Consider the following 23,633-nt stretch of genomic DNA (forward strand, 5'->3'; position numbering starts at 1 on the left):
GACCCAGGTGAGTATACAAGGGATGATAGACATACCCAGAGTAAAAACACTAGTAGCCACTAGAGGGAGCCAAAAGGTAAATTCACAACAGTACCCCCCCCTTAGTGAGGGGTCACCGAACCCTCACCAAGACCACCAGGGCGATCAGGATGAGCGGCGTGAAAGGCGCGAACTAAATCGGCCGCATGCACATCAGAGGCGACCACCCAGGAATTATCCTCCTGACCATAGCCCTTCCACTTGACCAGGTACTGAAGCCTCCGCCTGGAGAGACGAGAATCTAAGATCTTCTCCACCACGTACTCCAACTCGCCCTCAACCAACACCGGAGCAGGAGGCTCAGCAGAAGGAACCACAGGCACAACGTACCGCCGCAACAAGGACCTATGAAACACGTTGTGAATGGCAAACGACACCGGAAGATCCAGGCGAAAGGATACAGGATTAAGGATCTCCAATATCTTGTAAGGACCAATGAATCGAGGCTTAAATTTGGGAGAGGAGACCTTCATAGGAACAAATCGAGAAGACAGCCATACCAAATCCCCAACACGAAGTCGGGGACCCACACCGCGGCGGCGATTGGCAAAACGCTGAGCCTTCTCCTGTGACAACTTCAAGTTGTCCACCACATGATTCCAGATCCGCTGCAACCTATCCACCACAGAATCCACTCCAGGACAGTCAGAAGGCTCCACATGTCCCGAGGAAAAACGAGGATGGAAACCGGAGTTGCAGAAAAATGGCGAAACCAAGGTGGCAGAACTAGCCCGATTATTAAGGGCAAATTCAGCCAACGGCAAGAAGGTCACCCAATCATCCTGATCAGAAGAGACAAAACACCTCAAATACGCCTCCAGAGTCTGATTAGTTCGTTCCGTTTGTCCGTTAGTCTGTGGATGAAAAGCGGACGAAAACGACAAATCAATGCCCATCCTACCACAAAAGGATCGCCAGAACCTGGAAACAAACTGGGATCCTCTGTCCGACACAATATTCTCAGGAATGCCGTGCAAACGAACCACGTTCTGGAAGAACACAGGAACCAGATCAGCAGAGGAAGGCAGCTTAGGCAAAGGAACCAGATGGACCATCTTGGAGAAACGATCACATATCACCCAGATGACAGACATGCCTTTAGACACCGGGAGGTCCGAAATGAAATCCATAGAGATGTGTGTCCAAGGTCTCTTCGGGACAGGCAAGGGCAAGAGCAACCCGCTGGCACGAGAACAGCAAGGCTTAGCTCGAGCACAAGTACCGCAGGACTGCACAAATGACCGCACATCCCTTGACAAGGAAGGCCACCAAAAGGACCTGGCCACCAGATCTCTGGTGCCAAAAATTCCCGGGTGCCCTGCCAACACTGAGGAATGAACCTCGGAAATGACTCTGCTGGTCCATTTAGCAGGCACAAACAATCTGTCAGGTGGACAAGAGTCAGGCCTACCAGCCTGAAATCTCTGCAACACACGTCGCAGATCTGGAGAAATCGCTGACAAGATAACTCCTTCCTTAAGAATACCCTCAGGTTCAGCGACTCCAGGAGCATCAGGCACAAAGCTCCTAGACAGAGCATCGGCCTTCACATTCTTAGAACCTGGTAAATACGAGACCACAAAGTCAAAACGGGAGAAAAACAATGACCAGCGGGCCTGTCTAGGATTCAGGCGTTTAGCAGACTCGAGATACATCAAATTTTTGTGATCAGTCAAGACCACCACCCGATGCTTAGCACCCTTGAGCCAATGACGCCACTCCTCAAATGCCCACTTCATGGCCAATAACTCCCGATTGCCCACATCATAATTTCGCTCTGCCGGCGGAAACTTCCTAGAGAAAAAGGCACAAGGTCTCATAGTAGAGCAACCAGGGCCTCTCTGCGACAATACGGCCCCTGCCCCAATCTCCGAAGCATCCACCTCAACCTGAAAGGGAAGTGAGACGTCAGGCTGGCACAAAACAGGCGCCGAAGTAAACCGGCGTTTCAACTCCTGGAAAGCCTCCACGGCTGCAGGAGCCCAGTTAGCTACATCAGAGCCTTTCTTGGTCATATCCGTCAGCGGTTTAACAACGCTAGAGAAATTTGCGATAAAACGACGGTAGAAGTTAGCAAAACCCAAGAACTTCTGAAGACTCTTAACTGACGAGGGTTGAGTCCAATCATGAATAGCTCGGACCTTGACTGGATCCATCTCCACAGCAGAAGGGGAAAAAATGAACCCCAAAAAGGGAACCTTCTGTACACCAAAGAGACACTTTGAGCCTTTTACAAACAAAGAATTTTCACGCAAAATCTCAAAAACCATCCTGACCTGCTCCACATGCGAGTCCCAATCATCAGAAAAAAACAGAATATCATCCAGATAAACAATCAAAAATTTATCCAGATACTTCCGGAAAATATCATGCATAAAGGACTGAAACACTGAGGGAGCATTAGAGAGCCCAAATGGCATCACCAAGTACTCAAAATGACCTTCGGGCGTATTGAATGCGGTTTTCCATTCATCGCCCTGCCTAATGCGCACAAGGTTGTACGCACCACGAAGGTCTATCTTGATGAACCACTTGGCACCTTTAATCCGGGCAAACAAATCTGACAACAACGGCAAAGGATACTGAAATTTGACAGTGATCTTATTTAAAAGCCGATAGTCAATACAAGGCCTCAAAGATCCGTCCTTTTTGGCCACAAAAAAGAATCCCGCACCAAGAGGGGAAGAAGAAGGACGGATATGCCCCTTCTCAAGAGACTCCTTGATATATAATCGCATCGCGGTATGTTCAGGTACCGACAGATTAAACAGTCTCCCCTTAGGAAACTTACTGCCAGGGATCAAATCTATTGCACAGTCACATTCCCTATGAGGAGGCAGTGCACTGGACTTAGACTCGCTGAAGACATCCTGATAATCAGACAAATATGCCGTAACTTCCGAAGGCGTAGAAGAAGCAATAGACAAGGGCAGGGAATCTCCATGAATTCCATGGCAGCCCCAACTTGACACTGACATAGCCTTCCAGTCCAGGACTGGATTATGGGTCTGTAACCATAGCAAACCCAAAACAACCAAATCATGCATTTTATGCAGAACAAGAAAACGTATTACCTCCCGATGTTCGGGAGTCATGCACATGGTAACCTGTGTCCAAAACTGCGGTTTATTTTTTGCCAATGGCGTAGAATCAATACCCCTAAGAGGGATAGGATTTTCCAATGGCTCAAGAACAAATCCGCAGCGCTTGGCAAATGACAGATCCATAAGGCTCAGAGCCGCACCTGAGTCCACAAACGCCATGACAGGATACGATGACAGTGAGCAAATCAAAGTTACAGATAGAATAAATTTAGGTTGCAAATTACCAATGACGACCGGACTAACAACCTTAGTAAGACGTTTAGAGCATGCTGATATAACATGTGTAGAATCACCACAGTAGTAACACAAGCCATTCTGGCGTCTATGAATTTTCCGCTCATTTCTAGTCAGGATTCTATCACATTGCATTAATTCAGGTGCCTGTTCAGACAACACCATGAGGGAATTTGCGGTTTTGCGCTCCCGCAACCGCCGGTCGATTTGAATAGCCAGGGCCATAGAATCATTCAGACCTGTGGGAATGGGAAAACCCACCATCACATTCTTAATGGCTTCAGAAAGACCATTTCTAAAATTTGCAGCCAATGCACACTCGTTCCACTGGGTCAGCACGGACCATTTCCGAAATTTTTGGCAATACACTTCAGCCTCGTCCTGGCCCTGAGACATAGCCAGCAAGGCTTTTTCTGCCTGAATCTCAAGATTGGGTTCCTCATAAAGCAAACCGAGCGCCAGAAAAAACGCATCAAGATCAGCCAATGCCGGATCTCCTGGCGCCAGCGAGAAAGCCCAATCCTGAGGGTCGCCCCGTAAAAAAGAAATAACAATTTTCACTTGCTGAGCGAAGTCTCCAGAGGAACAGGGTCTCAGGGACAAAAACAATTTACAATTATTCCTGAAATTTCTAAACTTAAATCGGTCTCCGGAAAACAGTTCAGGAATCGGTATCTTAGGTTCTGACATAGGATTTCTGGTAACATAATCTTGTATGCCCTGCACACGAGCAGCAAGCTGGTCCACACCCGTAATCAAGGTCTGGACATTCATGTCTGCAGCAATCACAAGCCACTCAGAGGTAAAGGGGAAAAGAAAAAAAAATGAGAGAGAGAAAAAAAAACTCAGAACTTTCTTTCTTATAATCCCGCTTCTGCAATGCATTTAACATTTAATACTGGCCTGGCAAACTGTTATGACCCCAATGGCGAGGGTCTCAGAGATATCAGCAAGTCTGCGAAGTACAAAAATCCAGCTCATAGGGCAGTGGTAACTGGGTTGACCATATATCTACTCCTAACGCCAACACTAGAAGTAGCCGGGGAACATGCCTACGTTGGTCGCTAGATGTCTCGCGCCAGCCGGAGGACTAACTACCCCTAGAAGAGGAAAACAAAGACCTCTCTTGCCTCCAGAGAATAGACCCCAAAAGTTGGATACAAGCCCCCCACAAATAATAACGGTGAGGTAAGAGGAAATGACAAACACAGAGATGAACTAGGTTTAGCAAAGAGAGGCCCACTCACTAATAGCAGAATGTAGTAAGATAACTTATATGGTCAACAAAAACCCTAACAAAAATCCACACTGGAGATTCAAGAACCCCCGAACCGTCTAACGGCCCGGGGGGAGAACTCCAGCCTCCCTAGAGCTTCCAGCAAGGATAGGATACAGATTATGTACAAGCTGGACAAAAATGCAAAACAAAAACAATCGCAAAAAGCAAGAAAGCAGACTTAGCTTAATCAAGCAGGAACCAGGATCAGTAGACAAGAGCACTACAGATTAGCTCTGATATCAACGTTGCCAGGCATTGAACTGAAGGTCCAGGGAGCTAATATAGCAACACCCCTGACCTAACGACCCAGGTGAGCATACAAGGGATGATAGACATACCCAGAGTAAAAACACTAGTAGCCACTAGAGGGAGCCAAAAGGTAAATTCACAACAGCAGTGCAAGCAAAGTACAATCGATGTCCACAGAGAACAGGAGTGTCAGCACAATACAATCGATGTCAGCAGGATGGACAAGACGTGTCAGAAGAGGAGACGACAAGTCAGCAGAGGACAGGATGTGTCACCAGAGAATAGGACGTGTCAGCAGAGGTCAGGACGTGTCAGCAGAGTACAATTTCTGTCAGCAGGACAGACAAGACGTGTCAGCAGAGGACAGGACCAGTCAGCAGAGGACCGGATGTGTCAGCAGAGGACAGGACATGTCAGCAGAGGACAGGACAAGTCAGCAGAGGACCGGATGTGTCAACAGAGAACAGGACGTGTCAGCAGAGGACAGGACAAGTCAGCAGAGGACCGGATGTGTCAACAGAGGACAGGACGTGTCAGCAGAGGACAGGACGTGTCAGCAGAGGACAGGACAAGTCAGCAGAGGACAGGACAAGTCAGCAGAGGACCGGATGTGTCAACAGAGGACAGGACAAGTCAGCAGAGGACCGGATGTGTCAACAGAGGACAGGACGTGTCAGCAGACGACAGGATGTATCAGCAGGGGACAGGATGAGTCAGCAGAGGACAGGACAAGTCATCAGAGGACAGGACATGTTAGCAGAGGACTGGAGGTATCAGCAGAAGACAGGAGCTGTCAGCAGAGTACAATCGATGTCGGCATAGACCCTTCTGGCAAAACAATTGGTATGAGCCAAGTTTCCTTTCGGTGACACCTCATGCCGCTGCTGTTACATCCAGTAGGGCCACACTACAGAATCATGGAGAGTTACCATTAGTGCCACAATGCTAAAAGGAAATGGGTTTCTGTAATTGAATGCAAACAATATGGCCATTATCAGGAAAAGCAGCAGCCAATAGAGGGTGACGTCCAGCAAGGCCTGTCCGCACCAGTACGCAGACGGGAAGAGGCCGGAGATCCGCAGCTGAGAACGAGCCTTGATCTGTAAGAAGAGGACGGTATTATCAATCTGTTCTGAGTGCTGGAGAGAAGGACGAGCAGTGACCCTCTACATGATGTGTGAGAATATAATCCCAACGGAAAGGAAAGCAAATTCAGATTGCCTGGGAAGTGACATTGCTGCACCCTCAACATGTCCGTCAGACACTAGCGTGACGTGGGTGCCAATGCCTGGGGCAAGGCTGATATTTTGTGCCTCCGATCCAATAGGCAGTTATCACTCCAAGCCCCTTCCACCAGTATGGAGCCCCTAATTCCCCAAGCACATGGATTGTATTATAACAACATACGGATGGAATTAGATTGTGTCCTTTGGCAAAAATAAAAAGTTACACTTTATTACAACCCTCACTCTTGTACTAGCCTTTTCCCTTGTACTGACCTTAACCATATTCGTAACCCTAACCCTTGCATAAACTATAACCCAAACCATATTCCTAACCCTAACCCTTCTTCTAGTCCTAAACCTAGCCCTTGTATCAACTCTGATGCTAACACTTCTACTAACCCCTACCCAAATCATAGTTCTAAGCCTAACCCTTGTATGAACTCTAACCCTTGTACTAGCCTTAACCCTAGTCTTTATATGAACTCTAACACTAGCTTTTGTACTAGTCCTAACCCTAATCATAGTTCAAACACTATCCCTTGCACTAGCCCTAACCCTTGCAATGACTCTAACCCTAGCTCTTGCACTTGCTTTAACCATAGTCCTTGTATGAACTCTATCCTTATCCTGTGTACTAACCCTAGCCCTAACCAGAGTCCTTACCCTAACCTTTGCATGAATTCTAACCCAAACCATAGTCCTAACTCTAACCCTTGTATGACCTCTAATCCTAGACCTTGTACTAGCCCTACCCTAATCATAGTTCCAACCCTATCCTTTATACTAGCCCTAAACCTTGTATGAGTTGTAACAATACCCCTTGTACTAGTCTTAACCCTCACCTTTGTATGAACTCTTACCCTATCCTCTGTACTAGCCCTAACCCTAGCCATTATACTAGCCCTAACCCTAATCTCAGTTCTAACCCTATCCCTTGTAATGGTCTTAACCCTAGCCCTTGCATGAATTCTAACCATAATCCTTATACTAACCCTAGCTCTAATCATAGTTCAAACCTCATCCTTTATACTAGCCCTAACCCTTGTATGCATTCTAACCGTACCCCTTGTACTAGTCTTAACCCTAGCCTTTGCATGAACTCTTACCCTATCCTGTGTACTGACCCTAACTCTAGCCCTTGTACTAACCCTAACCGTAATCATAGTTCTATCCCTAACCCTATCCCTTGTATTAACTTTAATAATAGCCCTTGTACTGCTCTTACCCCTAGTCCTTGCATGAATTCTAACCATAATCCTTATACTAGCTCTAACACTAATCCTAGCCCTGCAATAGCCCTAACCCTAATCATAGATCTAACCTTAAACCTAGCTCTGTAATAGCCCTAACCCTAAACATAGTTATAACTCTAACAGACCTATATGAATCAGTAGAAGTATGAATACAGCTCTGGATGTAAAGCTCTTCACACCCACCTTATAGTCCTCAACGCTGCTCATCGCAAAGTGGGGGGCAAAACCACAAGCGAAAAACATGAATGACACGCTGACCATGAAAGTTATGAAATCTGAGTTAAACCACTCTACCTAAGGAGAAAGGAAAACATAAATTAAGGAAAACGTGTCCTTAATGTTCACACAGCCATGACATTTATACTTTTGGTGGGATGCTTTCTATTTGTTAGGGTCACATTTTGGGCTACTTATAACTTATTATGTAACCTTTCTCAACTCTTCATGGGAAGAAATAAATAAAAAATCAGTGATTCTGCTTCTGTTTTCTGATGTTTTAAATTGTATACTTTTATCGTTACTATCAACGTGGGACACAAGGGCATGGTTTGGCCTCCAGGAGGCTCTGCCAGGTGGGCTGCACCCTCCCATCAGACACCAGGAAGCTCAGTTTTACACCTGGCCTCCAGAAGGCTCTGCCAGGTGGGCTGCACCCTCCCATCAGACACCAGGAAGCTCAGTTTTACACCTGGCCTCCAGGAGGCTCTGCCAGGTGGGCTGCACCCTCCCATCAGACACCAGGAAGCTCAGTTTTACACCTGGCCTCCAGGAGGCTCTGCCAGGTGGGCTGCACCCTCCCATCAGACACCAGGAAGCTCAGTTTTACACCTGGCCTCCAGAAGGCTCTGCCAGGTGGGCTGCACCCTCACATCAGACACCAGGAAGCTCAGTTTTACACCTGGCCTCCAGGAGGCTCTGCCAGGTGGGCTGCACCCTCACATCAGACACCAGGAAGCTCAGTTTTACACCTGGCCTCCAGGAGGCTCTGCCAGGTGGGCTGCACCCTCCCATCAGACACCGGGGAGCTCATTGTTTCATCCAGCCTCCAAAGGGCTCCGCCAGGCAGTCTGCACCCTCCCATCAGACACCAGGACGCTCATTGCTACACCCGCCCATCAGGAAGCTCCGCCAGGTGGGCTGCACCCTTAAATCAGACACTAGGAAGCTCAGTTTTACACCCGTCCTCCAAGAGGCTCCTCCAGGTGGGCTGTACCCTCACATCAGATACCAGGAAGCTCATTGTTACACATGGCCTCCAGGAGGCTCCGCCAGGTGGGCTTCACCCTCACACCAGACACAAGGAAGCTCAGTTTTACACCTGTTCTCCAGGAGGCTTCGCCAGTTGGGCTGCACCCTCCCATCAGACACTAGGAAGCTCAGTTTTACACCCATCCTCCAGGAGGCTCTTCCAGGTGGGCTGCACCATCACATCGGACACCAGGAAGCTCAGTTTTACACCCTTCCTCCTGGAGGCTCCGCTAGGTGGCTTGAACCCTCACATCAGACACCAGGAAGATCAGACAGTTTTACACCCATCCTCAAGGAGGCTCCACTAAGTGGGCTGCACCCTCACATCAGACACCAGGAAGCTCATTGTTACACCCGGCCTCCATGAGGCTCCGCCAGATGGGCTGCATCCTCACATCAGACATCAGGAAGCTTTGTTTTACACCCATCCTCTAAGAGGCTCCGCCAAGTGAGCTGCACCCTCCCATCAGACACCAGGAGCCTCATTGTTACACCTGGCCATTAGGAGGTTTCGCCAGGTGGGCTGCACCCTCACATCAGACACCAGGAACCTCAGTTTTACACACGGCAATTAGGAGGTTTCAACTGGTGGGCTGCACCCTTACATCAGACACCAGGAACCTCAGCTTTACACCCGTCCTCCAGGAGGCCTCACAAGTAGGCTGCACCCTCCCATCAGACACCAGGAACCTCAGTTTTACACCCGGCCATTAGGAGGTTTCGCCAGGTGGGCTGCACCCTCACATCAGACACCAGGAACCTCAGTTTTACACCCGGCCATTAGGAGGTTTCGCCAGGTGTGCTGTACCCTCCCATCAGACACCAGGAAGCTCCGTTTTACACCCATCCTCCAGGAGGCTCCGGCAAGTGGGCTGCACTCTCACAACAGACACCAGGAAGCTCAGTTTTACACTCGCCCTCCAGGAGCCTCTGTCAGGTGGGCTGCACCCTCATATCACACGCCAGGAAGCTCAGTTTTGCACTGGTCCTCCAGGAGGCACCACCTGGTGGGCTGCACCATCACTTCAGAAACCTGGAAGCTCAGTTTTAGGGTTTGTGCCCATGTTGCGGATTCAATTGCGAATTTTTTTGCGCGGATTCTTCAGAACGCCCTGCGTATTACCTGCGGATTATCTGCGTTTTTTTATGCTGATTTTGACAGCGTTTTTACACCTGCGGATTCCTATTATGGAATAGGTGTAAAACGCTACGGAATCCGCACAAAGAATTGACATACCTTGGAAAATAAACCGCAGCGTTTCCGCGCTAAATTTTCCGCAGCAGGTGCACTGCGGATTTGGTTTTCCATAGGTTTACATGGTACTGTACAACGCATGGAAAACTTCTGCGGATCCTCAGGGCCAAATCTGCTGCGGATCCGCAGCCAAATCCACAATGTGTGTATATACCCTTACACCCGTCAACCAGGAGGCTCCTCCAGGTGGGCTGCACCATCACATCAGACACCAGGAAGCTCAGTCTAACACCCGTCCTCCAGGATGCCCCGCCAGTTGGGTTGCACCCTCCCATGAGACACCAGGAAACTCAGTTTTACACCTGGCCTTCAGGAGGCACCGCCAGGTGGGCTGCACCATCACATCAGACGCCAGGGAGCTCAATTTTATACCCATTCTCCAGGAGGCTCTGTCAGGTGGGCTACAACATCACATCAGACACAAGGAAGCTCCCTTCTACACCCTTCCTCCAGGAGGCTCAGGTCTGTTGCACCCTCCCATTAGACACCAGAAAACTCAGTTTTAGCCTAGTCTCCATCGTATGCAGACACAAACTGTTTTTCTTTACTTTTCCTTTTCAGTCTTTTCTTTTCAATTTACTTTTCATTTTTCCATGTGGGGGAGATATCCCTCACTTTATGTTAACCGCCACAGGGTATACCATGTAGCCCACAGTAGTAAACCTCCTATTGGACAGCATGTCCCTCAGACATCGCAATATAGTGCCGGTATCCTCATGATTTGTGCAAAACCATAATGGTATGTGCACACGTTGTAGATTTCCTGCGGATCCGCAGCGTTTTTTGCAGTGCAGAAATGCTGCAGATCCGCAAGTGATTTATAGTACAATGTAAATCAATAGGGAAAAAAAAATGCTGTGCTAATGGTGCAGAAAAGTCCGTGCGGAAACACTGCGGATTAAAAGAAGTAGCATGTCACTTCTTTTTTTGCGGATCTGCAGCGTTTTTGTACCCACTCCATTATAGAAATCCGCAGGGGTAAAAAAACAAAGTAAATCCGCAGCAAATCCGCACAAAATCCGCGTCAAATCCGCACCTGCGTTTTCTGCCAAGAGATGCAGAATCCGCACCAAAAATTCCTAAGCCTAATCCGCAACGTGGGCACATAGCCTCAAAGTTGTAACCCTGCGAACATCTAAAAGCATCGGATAGGCGAGTATAATTCATGGGTTCTGGTTGGAATCTTTTTCTTCGGGTTATTCTTCCACTTTATGCCCTGAGCCGTTCTTCCATCTGGATTTCTGTTCACAGGCCCTTTGGCTGATTTGTTTTTGCACTTTTCTTGCAGCCTCTATGCGGCTATTTTCAAGTCTTTGGTACTTTTTGCAAAAGTTTAGGGGGGCCTTTGGCGGTCACAGTGGTCCCCACCACTCTCTCCATAACATCAGGACAACTTTCCTAACCATCAAGCCATGTCTTGGAAAATAGACTTTCCTCCCAGAGGCCTTCAGCCAGCTCTGTCTTTGCTGGGATATCGAGATGTGGACTTTGTCACCAGTTTCCAAAACCAGAAGGTAACTACTTTATCTCCCCCCTCCTCTTTCCTGTGTTCTCTAGAGAGTGAAGTCAGGGAGCATTTTGTTGCTCCTCATTGCTGCAGGCTGGCCTCGCCAGGCACGGTACTTCATCCATGGGCGGACATACGGCCGGCTCAATCAGTGCGGCTTCTCCAGGGCCCGGAGGCTCCGGGGAGCCCCTGCAGGGCGGCTAATAATGAGGGCAATCTGACCAGTTTATCCGGCCCTGAGGCTCTGGAGGGCCCTTGCCAGATTGCCCTTATATGCGGCAGGCAAGGAGCAATGCCTGCAGCTCCGCTGCCTGCAAGAGAGAATGGCAGCGTAGTGGAGCTGTAGGGAATGGATCCATCCTTCTTCCTGCCCGCATTTCCTGTCTCATAGAGCAGCGGCTGAATGACATCATCATTCAGTGCCGCGGCTGTGCGAAACAGGAATCTGCCAGCGATGGTGCGGCTTCAGGATACCATGCACAGAGGTGAGGTGTGTGTAGGTGTGTGTGTGTGCAGAGAGGTGAATGGTGCTGTGTGTGTGTGTGTGTGCAGAGAGGTGAATGGTGCTATGTGTGCAGGAGTGGGCAATGATGGGGGTGATGGGGCAGAAGGCAATGATTGGGTTGACAGAGAGGGCAATGATGGGGGTGATGGGGCAGAAGGCAATGATTGGGTTGACGGAGAGGGCAATGATGGGGGTGGTGGGGGAGGAGGAAATGATGGAGGCTGTGTAATGGGAAATGATGGGGGTGGTGGTGGAAAAGACAATGATTGTGATTTTGGAAAGGGCAATGATGGGGATGGTGAGGGAGGAGGAAATGATGGAGATCGTGAAATGGGTAATGATGGGGGAGAAGACAATGATGATGGCAGTGGAAAGGACAATGATGGGGTAGTGGGGAGGAGGCAATGATGGATGTCATGGAATGGGTAATGATGGGGTGGTGGGGGTGAAGACAATGATGATGGCGGTTGAAAGGACAATAATGGGGGTGGTGGGGGAGGAGGAAATGATGGAGGTGGTAGAATGTGTAATGATGGGGTGGTGGGGGGAGAAGGCAATGATGGTGGCAGTGGAAAGGACAATGATGGGGGTAGTGGGGAGGAGGCAATGATGGAGGTGGTGAAGAGGGCAATCATGGGGGTGGGGGAGAGGGCAATAATGGGATGCGGTGGGGAGACAATGATGGGTGTGGGGGATTGGGATGGGAGGAAGGGGGATTTATAATGGATTTAGGAACGGGGGAGGTGGAGGAAGACGTTATTATTGACTATTATGTCTAACACAGTCCCTTAGTATAAAGTGCACTCATGTATAGCACAATCCCTTAGTGTATATATACGGTATATATATATATATATATATATATATATATATATATAATGCTCAAAAAAATAAAGAGATAAAGAGAACACTAAAATCCCACATCCTAGATCACTAAATGAAATATTCCAGTTTTAAATCTTTATTCATTACATAGTGGAATGTGCCGAGAACAATAAAACCTAAAAATTATCAACGTAAATCATAACTAATATCCCACCAAGGTCTGGAGTTGGAGTGATGCTCAAAATCAAAGTGGAAAATGAAGTTACAGGCTGATCCGACTTCACTGGAAATTCCTCGACAAGGAAATGATGCTCAGTAGTGTGTGTGGCCTCCACGTGCCTGTATGACCTCCCTACAGTTCCTGGGCATGTTCCTGATGAGGCAGTGGATGGTCCCATACCTGGACTAAAGCATCTGCCAACTCCTGGACAGTCTGTGGTGCAATGTGACGTTGGTGGATGGTGTGAGACATAATGTCCCAGATGTGTTCAATCAGATTCACGTCTGGGGAACGGGCGGGCCAGTCCATAGCTTCAATGCCTTCATCTTGCAGGAACTGCTGACACACTCCAGCCACATGAGGTCTGGCATTGTCCTGCATTAGGAGGAACCCAGGGCCAACCGCACGAGCATATGGTCTCACAAGGGGTCTGAGGATCTCATCTCGGTACCTAATGGCAGTCAGGCTACCTCTGGTGAGCACATGGAGGGCTGTGCGGCCCTCCAAAGAAATGCCACCCCACATCATTACTGATCCACTGCCAAACCAGTCATGCTGAAGGATGTTGCAGGCAGCAGATCGCTCTCCACGACATCTCCAGAGTCTGTCATGTCTGTCCCATGTGCTCAGTGTGAACCTGCTTTCATCTGTGAAGAGCACAGGGCACCAGTGGCGAATTTGTCAATCCTGGTGTTCTGTGGCAAATGCCAAGCGTCCTGCATGGTGTTGGGCTGTGAGCACAACCCCCATGTGTGGAAATCGGGCACTCAGACCATCCTCATGGAGTCGGTTTCTAACCATTTGTGCAGACACATGCACATTTGTGGCCTGCTGGAGGTCATTTTGCAGGGCTCTGGCAGTGCTCCTCCTGTTCTGTTATGACCCCAATGGCGAGGGTCTCAGAGGAACGTGGAAGTCTGCAGAATACAAAAATCCAGCTCATAGGGCAGTGGTAACTGGGTTGACCATATATCTACTCCTAACGCCAACACTAGAAGTAGCCGGGGATCATTCCTACGTTGATTCTAGATGACACGCGCCAGCCGGAGAATCTAGCTACCCCTAGTAGAGGAAAACAAAGACCTTTCTTGCCTCCAGAGAAGGGGACCCCAAAGCTGGATAGAAGCCCCCCACAAATAATGACGGTGAGGTAAGAGGAAATGACAAACACAGAAATGAACCAGGTTTAGCACAGAGAGGCCCGCTTACTGATAGCAGAATAAAGAAAGGTAACTTATATGGTCAACAAAAACCCTATCAAAATCCACACTGGAAATTCAAGAACCCCCGAACCGTCTAACGGTCCGGGGGGAGAACACCAGCCCCCTAAAGCTTCCAGCAAAGGTCAGGATATAGATTTGGAACAAGCTGGACAAAACTACAAAACCAAAACAAATAGCAAAAAGCAAAAGGCAGACTTAGCTGATATAACTGGAACCAGGATCAGTAGACAAGAGCACAGCAGACTAGCTCTGATAACTACGTTGCCAGGCATAGAACTGAAGGTCCAGGGAGCTTATATAGCAACACCCCTAACTAACGACCCAGGTGCGGATAAAAGGAATGACAGAAAAACCAGAGTCAAAAAACTAGTAACCACTAGAGGGAGCAAAAAGCAAATTCACAACAGTACCCCCCCCTTAGTGAGGGGTCACCGAACCCTCACCACGACCACCAGGGCGATCAGGATGAGCGGCATGAAAGGCACGAACTAAATCGGCCGCATGAACATCAGAGGCGACCACCCAGGAATTATCCTCCTGACCATAGCCCTTCCACTTGACCAGGTACTGAAGCCTCCGCCTGGAGAGGCGAGAATCCAAGATCTTCTCCACCACGTACTCCAACTCGCCCTCAACCAACACCGGAGCAGGAGGCTCAGCAGAAGGAACTACAGGCACAATGTACCGCCGCAACAAGGACCTATGAAATACATTGTGAATAGCAAACGACACAGGAAGATCCAGACGAAAAGATACAGGATTAAGGATTTCCAATATCTTGTAAGGCCCAATAAAACGAGGTTTAAATTTGAATAGCCAGTGCCATAGTATCATTCAGACCTATGGGAATGGGAAAACCCACCATAACATTCTTAATGGCTTCAGAAAGGCCATTTCTAAAATTAGCGGCCAGTGCACACTCGTTCCAATGTGTCAGCACGGACCATTTCCGAAATTTTTGGCAATACACTTCAGCCTCGTCCTGCCCCTGAGACATAGCCAGCAAGGCCTTTTCTGCCTGAATCTCAAGATTGGGTTCCTCATAAAGTAAACCGAGCGCCAGAAAAAACGCATCAAGATCAGCCAATGCCGGATCTCCTGGCGCCAGCGAAAAAGCCCAATCCTGAGGGTCGCCCCGTAAGAACGAAATAACAATTTTTACTTGCTGAGCAGAATCTCCAGATGAACAGGGTCTCAGGGACAAAAACAATTTACAATTATTCACGAAATTCCTAAACTTAAACCTGTCTCCGGAAAACAGTTCAGGAATCGGTATTTTAGGTTCTGACCTAGGATTTCTGATAACATAGTCTTGTATGCCCTGCACACGAGTAGCCAGCTGGTCCACACTTGTAATCAAGGTCTGGACATTCATGTCTGCAGCAAGCATAGCCACTCTGAGGTAAAGGGGAAGAAGAAAGAGAAAAAAAAAAAAAAAAAAAACTCAGAATCTTCTTTCTTATAATCCCTCTTCTGCAATGCATTAAACATTTAATACTGGCCTGGCAAACTGTTATGACCCCAATGGCGAGGGTCTCAGAGGAACGTGGAAGTCTGCAGAATACAAAAATCCAGCTCATAGGGCAGTGGTAACTGGGTTGACCATATATCTACTCCTAACGCCAACACTAGAAGTAGCCGGGGATCATTCCTACGTTGATTCTAGATGACACGCGCCAGCCGGAGAATCTAGCTACCCCTAGTAGAGGAAAACAAAGACCTTTCTTGCCTCCAGAGAAGGGGACCCCAAAGCTGGATAGAAGCCCCCCACAAATAATGACGGTGAGGTAAGAGGAAATGACAAACACAGAAATGAACCAGGTTTAGCACAGAGAGGCCCGCTTACTGATAGCAGAATAAAGAAAGGTAACTTATATGGTCAACAAAAACCCTATCAAAATCCACACTGGAAATTCAAGAACCCCCGAACCGTCTAACGGTCCGGGGGGAGAACACCAGCCCCCTAAAGCTTCCAGCAAAGGTCAGGATATAGATTTGGAACAAGCTGGACAAAAATACAAAACCAAAACAAATAGCAAAAAGCAAAAGGCAGACTTAGCTGATATAACTGGAACCAGGATCAGTAGACAAGAGCACAGCAGACTAGCTCTGATAACTACGTTGCCAGGCATAGAACTGAAGGTCCAGGGAGCTTATATAGCAACACCCCTAACTAACGACCCAGGTGCGGATAAAAGGAATGACAGAAAAACCAGAGTCAAAAAACTAGTAACCACTAGAGGGAGCAAAAAGCAAATTCACAACACTGTTCCTCCTTGCACAAAGGCGGAGGTAGCGGTCCTGCGGCTGGGTTGTTGCCCTCCTATGGCCCCCTCCACGTCTCCTGGTGTACTGGCCTGTCTCCTGGTAGCGACTCCAGCCTCAGGATACTACGCTGACAGACTGTTATGACCCCAATGGCGAGGGTCTCAGAGGAACGTGGAAGTCTGCAGAATACAAAATCCAGCTCATAGGGCAGTGGTAACTGGGTTGACCATATATCTACTCCTAACGCCAACACTAGAAGTAGCCGGGGATCATTCCTACGTTGATTCTAGATGACACGCGCCAGCCGGAGAATCTAGCTACCCCTAGTAGAGGAAAACAAAGACCTTTCTTGCCTCCAGAGAAGGGGACCCCAAAGCTGGATAGAAGCCCCCCACAAATAATGACGGTGAGGTAAGAGGAAATGACAAACACAGAAATGAACCAGGTTTAGCACAGAGAGGCCCGCTTACTGATAGCAGAATAAAGAAAGGTAACTTATATGGTCAACAAAAACCCTATCAAAATCCACACTGGAAATTCAAGAACCCCCGAACCGTCTAACGGTCCGGGGGGAGAACACCAGCCCCCCTAGAGCTTCCAGCACAGGTCAGGATATAGATTTGGAACAAGCTGGACAAAAATACAAAACCAAAACAAATAGCAAAAAGCAAAAGGCAGACTTAGCTGATATAACTGGAACCAGGATCAGTAGACAAGAGAACAGCAGACTAGCTCTGATAACTACGTTGCCAGGCATAGAACTGAAGGTCCAGGGAGCTTATATAGCAACACCCCTAACTAACGACCCAGGTGCGGATAAAAGGAATGACAGAAAAACCAGAGTCAAAAAACTAGTAACCACTAGAGGGAGCAAAAAGCAAATTCACAACAGTACCCCCCCCTTAGTGAGGGGTCACCGAACCCTCACCACGACCACCAGGGCGATCAGGATGAGCGGCATGAAAGGCACGAACTAAATCGGCCGCATGAACATCAGAGGCGACCACCCAGGAATTATCCTCCTGACCATAGCCCTTCCACTTGACCAGGTACTGAAGCCTCCGCCTGGAGAGGCGAGAATCCAAGATCTTCTCCACCACGTACTCCAACTCACCCTCAACCAACACCGGAGCAGGAGGCTCAGCAGAAGGAACTACAGGCACAATGTACCGCCGCAACAAGGACCTATGAAATACATTGTGAATAGCAAACGACACAGGAAGATCCAGACGAAAAGATACAGGATTAAGGATTTCCAATATCTTGTAAGGCCCAATAAAACGAGGTTTAAATTTGGGAGAGGAGACCTTCATAGGAACAAAGCGGGAAGAAAGCCATACCAAATCCCCAACGCGTAGTCGGGGACCCACACCGCGACGGCGGTTGGCAAAGCGCTGAGCCTTCTCCTGTGACAACTTCAAGTTGTCCACCACATGATTCCAGATCTGCTGCAACCTATCCACCACAGAATCCACCCCAGGACAGTCAGAAGGCTCCACATGACCCGAAGAAAAGCGAGGATGGAAACCAGAGTTGCAGAAAAAAGGCGAAACCAAGGTGGCGGAACTAGCCCGATTATTAAGGGCAAACTCAGCCAACGGCAAGAATGTCACCCAATCGTCCTGATCAGCAGAGACAAAACACCTCAAATAAGCCTCCAAAGTCTGATTGGTTCGCTCCGTCTGTCCATTAGTCTGAGGATGGAAAGCAGACGAAAACGACAAATCAATGCCCATCCTACTACAAAAGGATCGCCAGAACCTGGAAACGAACTGGGATCCTCTGTCTGACACAATATTCTCAGGGATGCCGTGCAAACGAACCACGTTCTGGAAAAACACAGGAACCAGATCGGAAGAGGAAGGCAGCTTAGGCAAAGGAACCAAATGGACCATCTTGGAGAAGCGATCACATATCACCCAGATAACGGACATGCCCTGAGATAGCGGAAGATCAGAAATGAAATCCATGGAGATATGTGTCCAAGGTCTCTTCGGGACAGGCAAGGGCAAGAGCAAACCGCTGGCACGAGAACAGCAAGGCTTAGCTCGAGCACAAGTCCCACAGGACTGCACAAATGACCGCACATCCCTTGACAAGGAAGGCCACCAAAAGGACCTGGCCACCAGATCTCTGGTGCCAAAAATTCCCGGGTGACCTGCCAACACCGAGGAATGAACCTCGGAAATGACTCTGCTGGTCCACTTATCCGGGACAAGCAGTCTGTCAGGTGGACAAGACTCAGGCCTATCAGCCTGAAATCTCTGCAACACACGTCGCAGATCCGGAGAAATAGCTGACAAGATAACTCCATCTTTAAGAATACCAACAGGATCAGTGACTCCAGGAGCATCAGGCACAAAGCTCCTAGAAAGAGCATCGGCCTTCACATTCTTTGAACCTGGTAAATACGAGACAACAAAATCAAAGCGGGAGAAAAACAATGACCAGCGGGCCTGTCTCGGATTAAGGCGTTTAGCAGACTCGAGATACATCAGATTTTTGTGATCAGTCAAGACCACCACACGATGCTTAGCACCCTCGAGCCAATGACGCCACTCCTCAAATGCCCATTTCATGGCCAACAACTCCCGATTGCCCACATCATAATTTCGCTCGGCAGGCGAAAACTTCCTAGAGAAAAAGGCACAAGGTTTCATAACAGAGCAACCAGGGCCTCTCTGCGACAAAACGGCCCCTGCCCCAATCTCCGAAGCATCCACCTCAACCTGAAAGGGAAGTGAGACGTCAGGCTGGCACAAAACAGGCGCCGAAGTAAACCGGCGTTTCAACTCCTGGAAAGCCTCCACGGCAGCAGGAGCCCAGTTAGCTACATCGGAGCCCTTCTTGGTCATATCCGTCAAAGGTTTCACAATGCTAGAAAAATTAGCGATAAAACGACGGTAGAAGTTAGCGAAGCCCAAGAACTTCTGAAGACTCTTAACTGACGAAGGCTGAGTCCAATCAAGAATAGCTCGGACCTTGACTGGGTCCATCTCCACAGCAGAAGGGGAAAAAATGAACCCCAAAAAGGGAACCTTCTGTACACCAAAGAGACACTTTGAGCCCTTGACAAACAAAGAATTTTCACGCAAAATTTTAAAGACCAACCTGACCTGCTCCACATGCGAATCCCAATTATCAGAAAAAACCAAAATATCATCCAGATAAACAATCAAAAATTTATCCAGATACTTCCGGAAAATGTCATGCATAAAGGACTGAAAAACTGAAGGCGCATTGGAGAGCCCAAAAGGCATCACTAAGTACTCAAAATGACCTTCGGGCGTATTGAATGCGGTTTTCCATTCATCACCTTGCTTAATGCGCACAAGGTTGTACGCACCACGAAGGTCTATCTTGGTGAACCACTTGGCACCCTTAATCCGGGCAAACAAGTCAGACAACAGCGGTAAAGGATACTGAAATTTGACAGTGATCTTATTCAAAAGCCGATAATCAATACAAGGTCTCAAAGATCCGTCCTTTTTTGCCACAAAAAAGAATCCCGCACCAAGAGGGGAAGAAGACGGACGAATATGTCCTTTCTCCAGAGACTCCTTGATATATGAATGCATAGCGGTATGTTCAGGTACCGACAGATTAAACAGTCTTCCCTTAGGAAATTTACTGCCCGGGATCAAATCTATAGCACAGTCACAGTCCCTATGAGGAGGCAGTGCACTGGACTCAGACTCACTGAAGACATCCTGATAATCAGACAAATACTCCGGAACTTCCGAAGGCGTAGAAGAAGCAATAGACACAGGCAGGGAATCCTCATGAATACCACGACAGCCCCAACTTGAGACTGACATAGCCTTCCAGTCCAGGACTGGATTATGGGTCTGTAACCATGGCAGCCCTAAAACGACCAAATCATGCATTTTATGTAAAACCAGGAAACGTATCACCTCGCGGTGTTCAGGAGTCATGCACATGGTAACCTGTGTCCAATACTGCGGTTTATTTGCTGCCAATGGTGTAGCATCAATACCCCTAAGAGGAATAGGATTTTCTAATGGTTCAAGAGTAAAACCACAGCGCTTAGCAAATGAGAGATCCATGAGACTCAGGGCAGCACCTGAATCTACAAACGCCATGACAGGATAAGATGACAGTGAGCAAATCAAAGTTACAGACAGAATAAATTTAGGTTGCAAATTACCAACGGTGACAGGACTAACAACCTTAGCTATACGTTTAGAGCATGCTGAGATAACATGTGTAGAATCACCACAGTAGTAGCACAAGCCATTCCGGCGTCTATGAATTTTCCGCTCATTTCTAGTCAGGATTCTATCACATTGCATTAAATCAGGTGTCTGTTCAGACAACACCATGAGGGAATTTGCGGTTTTTCTATCACATTGCACCGAATTAGGTGTCTGTTCAGACAACACCATGAGGGAATTTGCGGTTTTGCGCTCCCGCAACCGCCGGTCAATTTGAATAGCCAGTGCCATAGTATCATTCAGACCTGTGGGAATGGGAAAACCCACCATAACATTCTTAATGGCTTCAGAAAGGCCATTTCTAAAATTAGCGGCCAGTGCACACTCGTTCCAATGTGTCAGCACGGACCATTTCCGAAATTTTTGGCAATACACTTCAGCCTCGTCCTGCCCCTGAGACATAGCCAGCAAGGCCTTTTCTGCCTGAATCTCAAGATTGGGTTCCTCATAAAGTAAACCGAGCGCCAGAAAAAACGCATCAAGATCAGCCAATGCCGGATCTCCTGGCGCCAGCGAAAAAGCCCAATCCTGAGGGTCGCCCCGTAAGAACGAAATAACAATTTTTACTTGCTGAGCAGAATCTCCAGATGAACAGGGTCTCAGGGACAGAAACAATTTACAATTATTCACGAAATTCCTAAACTTAAACCTGTCTCCGGAAAACAGTTCAGGAATCGGTATTTTAGGTTCTGACCTAGGATTTCTGATAACATAGTCTTGTATGCCCTGCACACGAGTAGCCAGCTGGTCCACACTTGTAATCAAGGTCTGGACATTCATGTCTGCAGCAAGCATAGCCACTCTGAGGTAAAGGGGAAGAAGAAAAAAAAAAAAAAAACTCAGAATCTTCTTTCTTATAATCCCTCTTCTGCAATGCATTAAACATTTAATACTGGCCTGGCAAACTGTTATGACCCCAATGGCGAGGGTCTCAGAGGAACGTGGAAGTCTGCAGAATACAAAATCCAGCTCATAGGGCAGTGGTAACTGGGTTGACCATATATCTACTCCTAACACCAACACTAGAAGTAGCCGGGGATCATTCCTACGTTGATTCTAGATGACACGCGCCAGCCGGAGAATCTAGCTACCCCTAGTAGAGGAAAACAAAGACCTTTCTTGCCTCCAGAGAAGGGGACCCCAAAGCTGGATAGAAGCCCCCCACAAATAATGACGGTGAGGTAAGAGGAAATGACAAACACAGAAATGAACCAGGTTTAGCACAGAGAGGCCCGCTTACTGATAGCAGAATAAAGAAAGGTAACTTATATGGTCAACAAAAACCCTATCAAAATTCACACTGGAAATTCAAGAACCCCCGAACCGTCTAACGGTCCGGGGGGAGAACACCAGCCCCCCTAGAGCTTCCAGCACAGGTCAGGATATAGATTTGGAACAAGCTGGACAAAAATACAAAACCAAAACAAATAGCAAAAAGCAAAAGGCAGACTTAGCTGATATAACTGGAACCAGGATCAGTAGACAAGAGAACAGCAGACTAGCTCTGATAACTACGTTGCCAGGCATAGAACTGAAGGTCCAGGGAGCTTATATAGCAACACCCCTAACTAACGACCCAGGTGCGGATAAAAGGAATGACAGAAAAACCAGAGTCAAAAAACTAGTAACCACTAGAGGGAGCAAAAAGCAAATTCACAACACAGACACAGCAAACCTTCTTGCCACAGCTCGCATTGATGTGCCATCCTGGATGAGCTGCACTACCTGAGCAATGTGTGTGGGTTGTAGAGTCCGTTTCATGCTACCATGAGTGTGAAAGCACAACCAACATTCAAAAGTGACCAAAATATCAGCCAGAAAGCATAGGTACTGAGATGTGGTCTGTGGTCCCCACCTACAGAACCACTCCTTTATTGTGGGTGTCTTCATAATTGCCAATAATTTCCATCTGTTGTACTATATTCCATTTGCAAAACAGCATGTGAAATTGATTGTCAATCCGTCTTGCTTCCCAAGTGGACAGTTTGATTTAACAGAGGTTTGATTTACTTGGTGTTATATTCTGTTGTTTAAGTGTTCCCTTTTTTTTTTGAGCAGTATATATATATATATATATATATATATATATATATATATATATATATACTGTATGTAGCTTTGTCGCCTTAAAAGGAGGGGGCCCAGACACATTTCCTGCACAGGGGCCCCAAGCTGTCTGTGTCCGCCCCTGACTCCATCCCTATTCAGTCGCTCCATGACCTCTTTTGCCTCATCAAAACCTTCTTTCCAAACACATCTTTACGTCAGTCATCTTGAATGGCTGCTGAAGCCAAGGTTCTGAGATCATTTGGTTAAGCACAGGATTAGCAGAGGCGTATATGCTATCTGGATCTTGCAGTAGATAAATTGTTAACAAGTGGACTAACAAAAGACATATGGAATATAGTAACCACAGGATTGAAGAGAGTACATATGTAAGCAGGAATTTGTAGCAGGGACATGGTTAACTGCAGGATTAGAAGAGGCGTATATACAATCAGGAACTTGCAGCAGGAAAATGGTTAGGGGTGTACGGCAGAGCAAGAAGGGACAACAGGCCAAGGGATGATTCCACAGATTTATTATCCAGAACGCTGGAACAACACATGCAGGTAGATCTACAGAGTCCACAATTAGTCCAACGGAACAGGTTCGGGGGCACCTCCCGATAATCCTTGTGCCAGCTAACAAAACAATAGTCCACACGAGTCCAAGGGATCTCAAAACAATCCCACGAACGACGAGATATGTCCTCAACTCAAGTCTCGCCCCGTTCGCTTCCACAGTCCCAGATGGACATGGGGTCTTGCTTCAGCTAAGAATCCCCACTCCTTCTCTTCCAGTCTCCAACACACAACTGAACTCAAAATAAGAATGGATTGTCTGGGCTCCTGGGACCCGCCCCTGAAGGGGGTAGGGGTCACACCTTCTATTCAATGGCTGAGTCCACCAGAAGATTCCAG

The 23,633-nt window shown here is 47.8% G+C and overlaps 1 protein-coding gene across 1 annotated transcript in view; it reads right to left on the reverse strand.

Moving 5' to 3' along the window:
- LOC143766774 (ABC-type organic anion transporter ABCA8-like) overlaps window positions 1-23,633 on the reverse strand; it is a 158,366-nt gene that overhangs the window by 66,452 nt on the left and 68,281 nt on the right. Inside the window, exons 24-25 of the mRNA XM_077254726.1 lie at window positions 7,568-7,678; window positions 5,835-6,005 (exon numbers count right to left, since the gene is read on the reverse strand). Of these exons, the coding sequence (XP_077110841.1) occupies window positions 5,835-6,005; window positions 7,568-7,678 (282 nt within the window). The remainder of the gene's footprint in view (window positions 1-5,834; window positions 6,006-7,567; window positions 7,679-23,633) is intronic.

The sequence above is a fragment of the Ranitomeya variabilis genome, chromosome 4 (assembly GCF_051348905.1).
Source record: "Ranitomeya variabilis isolate aRanVar5 chromosome 4, aRanVar5.hap1, whole genome shotgun sequence".
In the NCBI taxonomy this organism is placed as follows: domain Eukaryota; kingdom Metazoa; phylum Chordata; class Amphibia; order Anura; family Dendrobatidae; genus Ranitomeya; species Ranitomeya variabilis.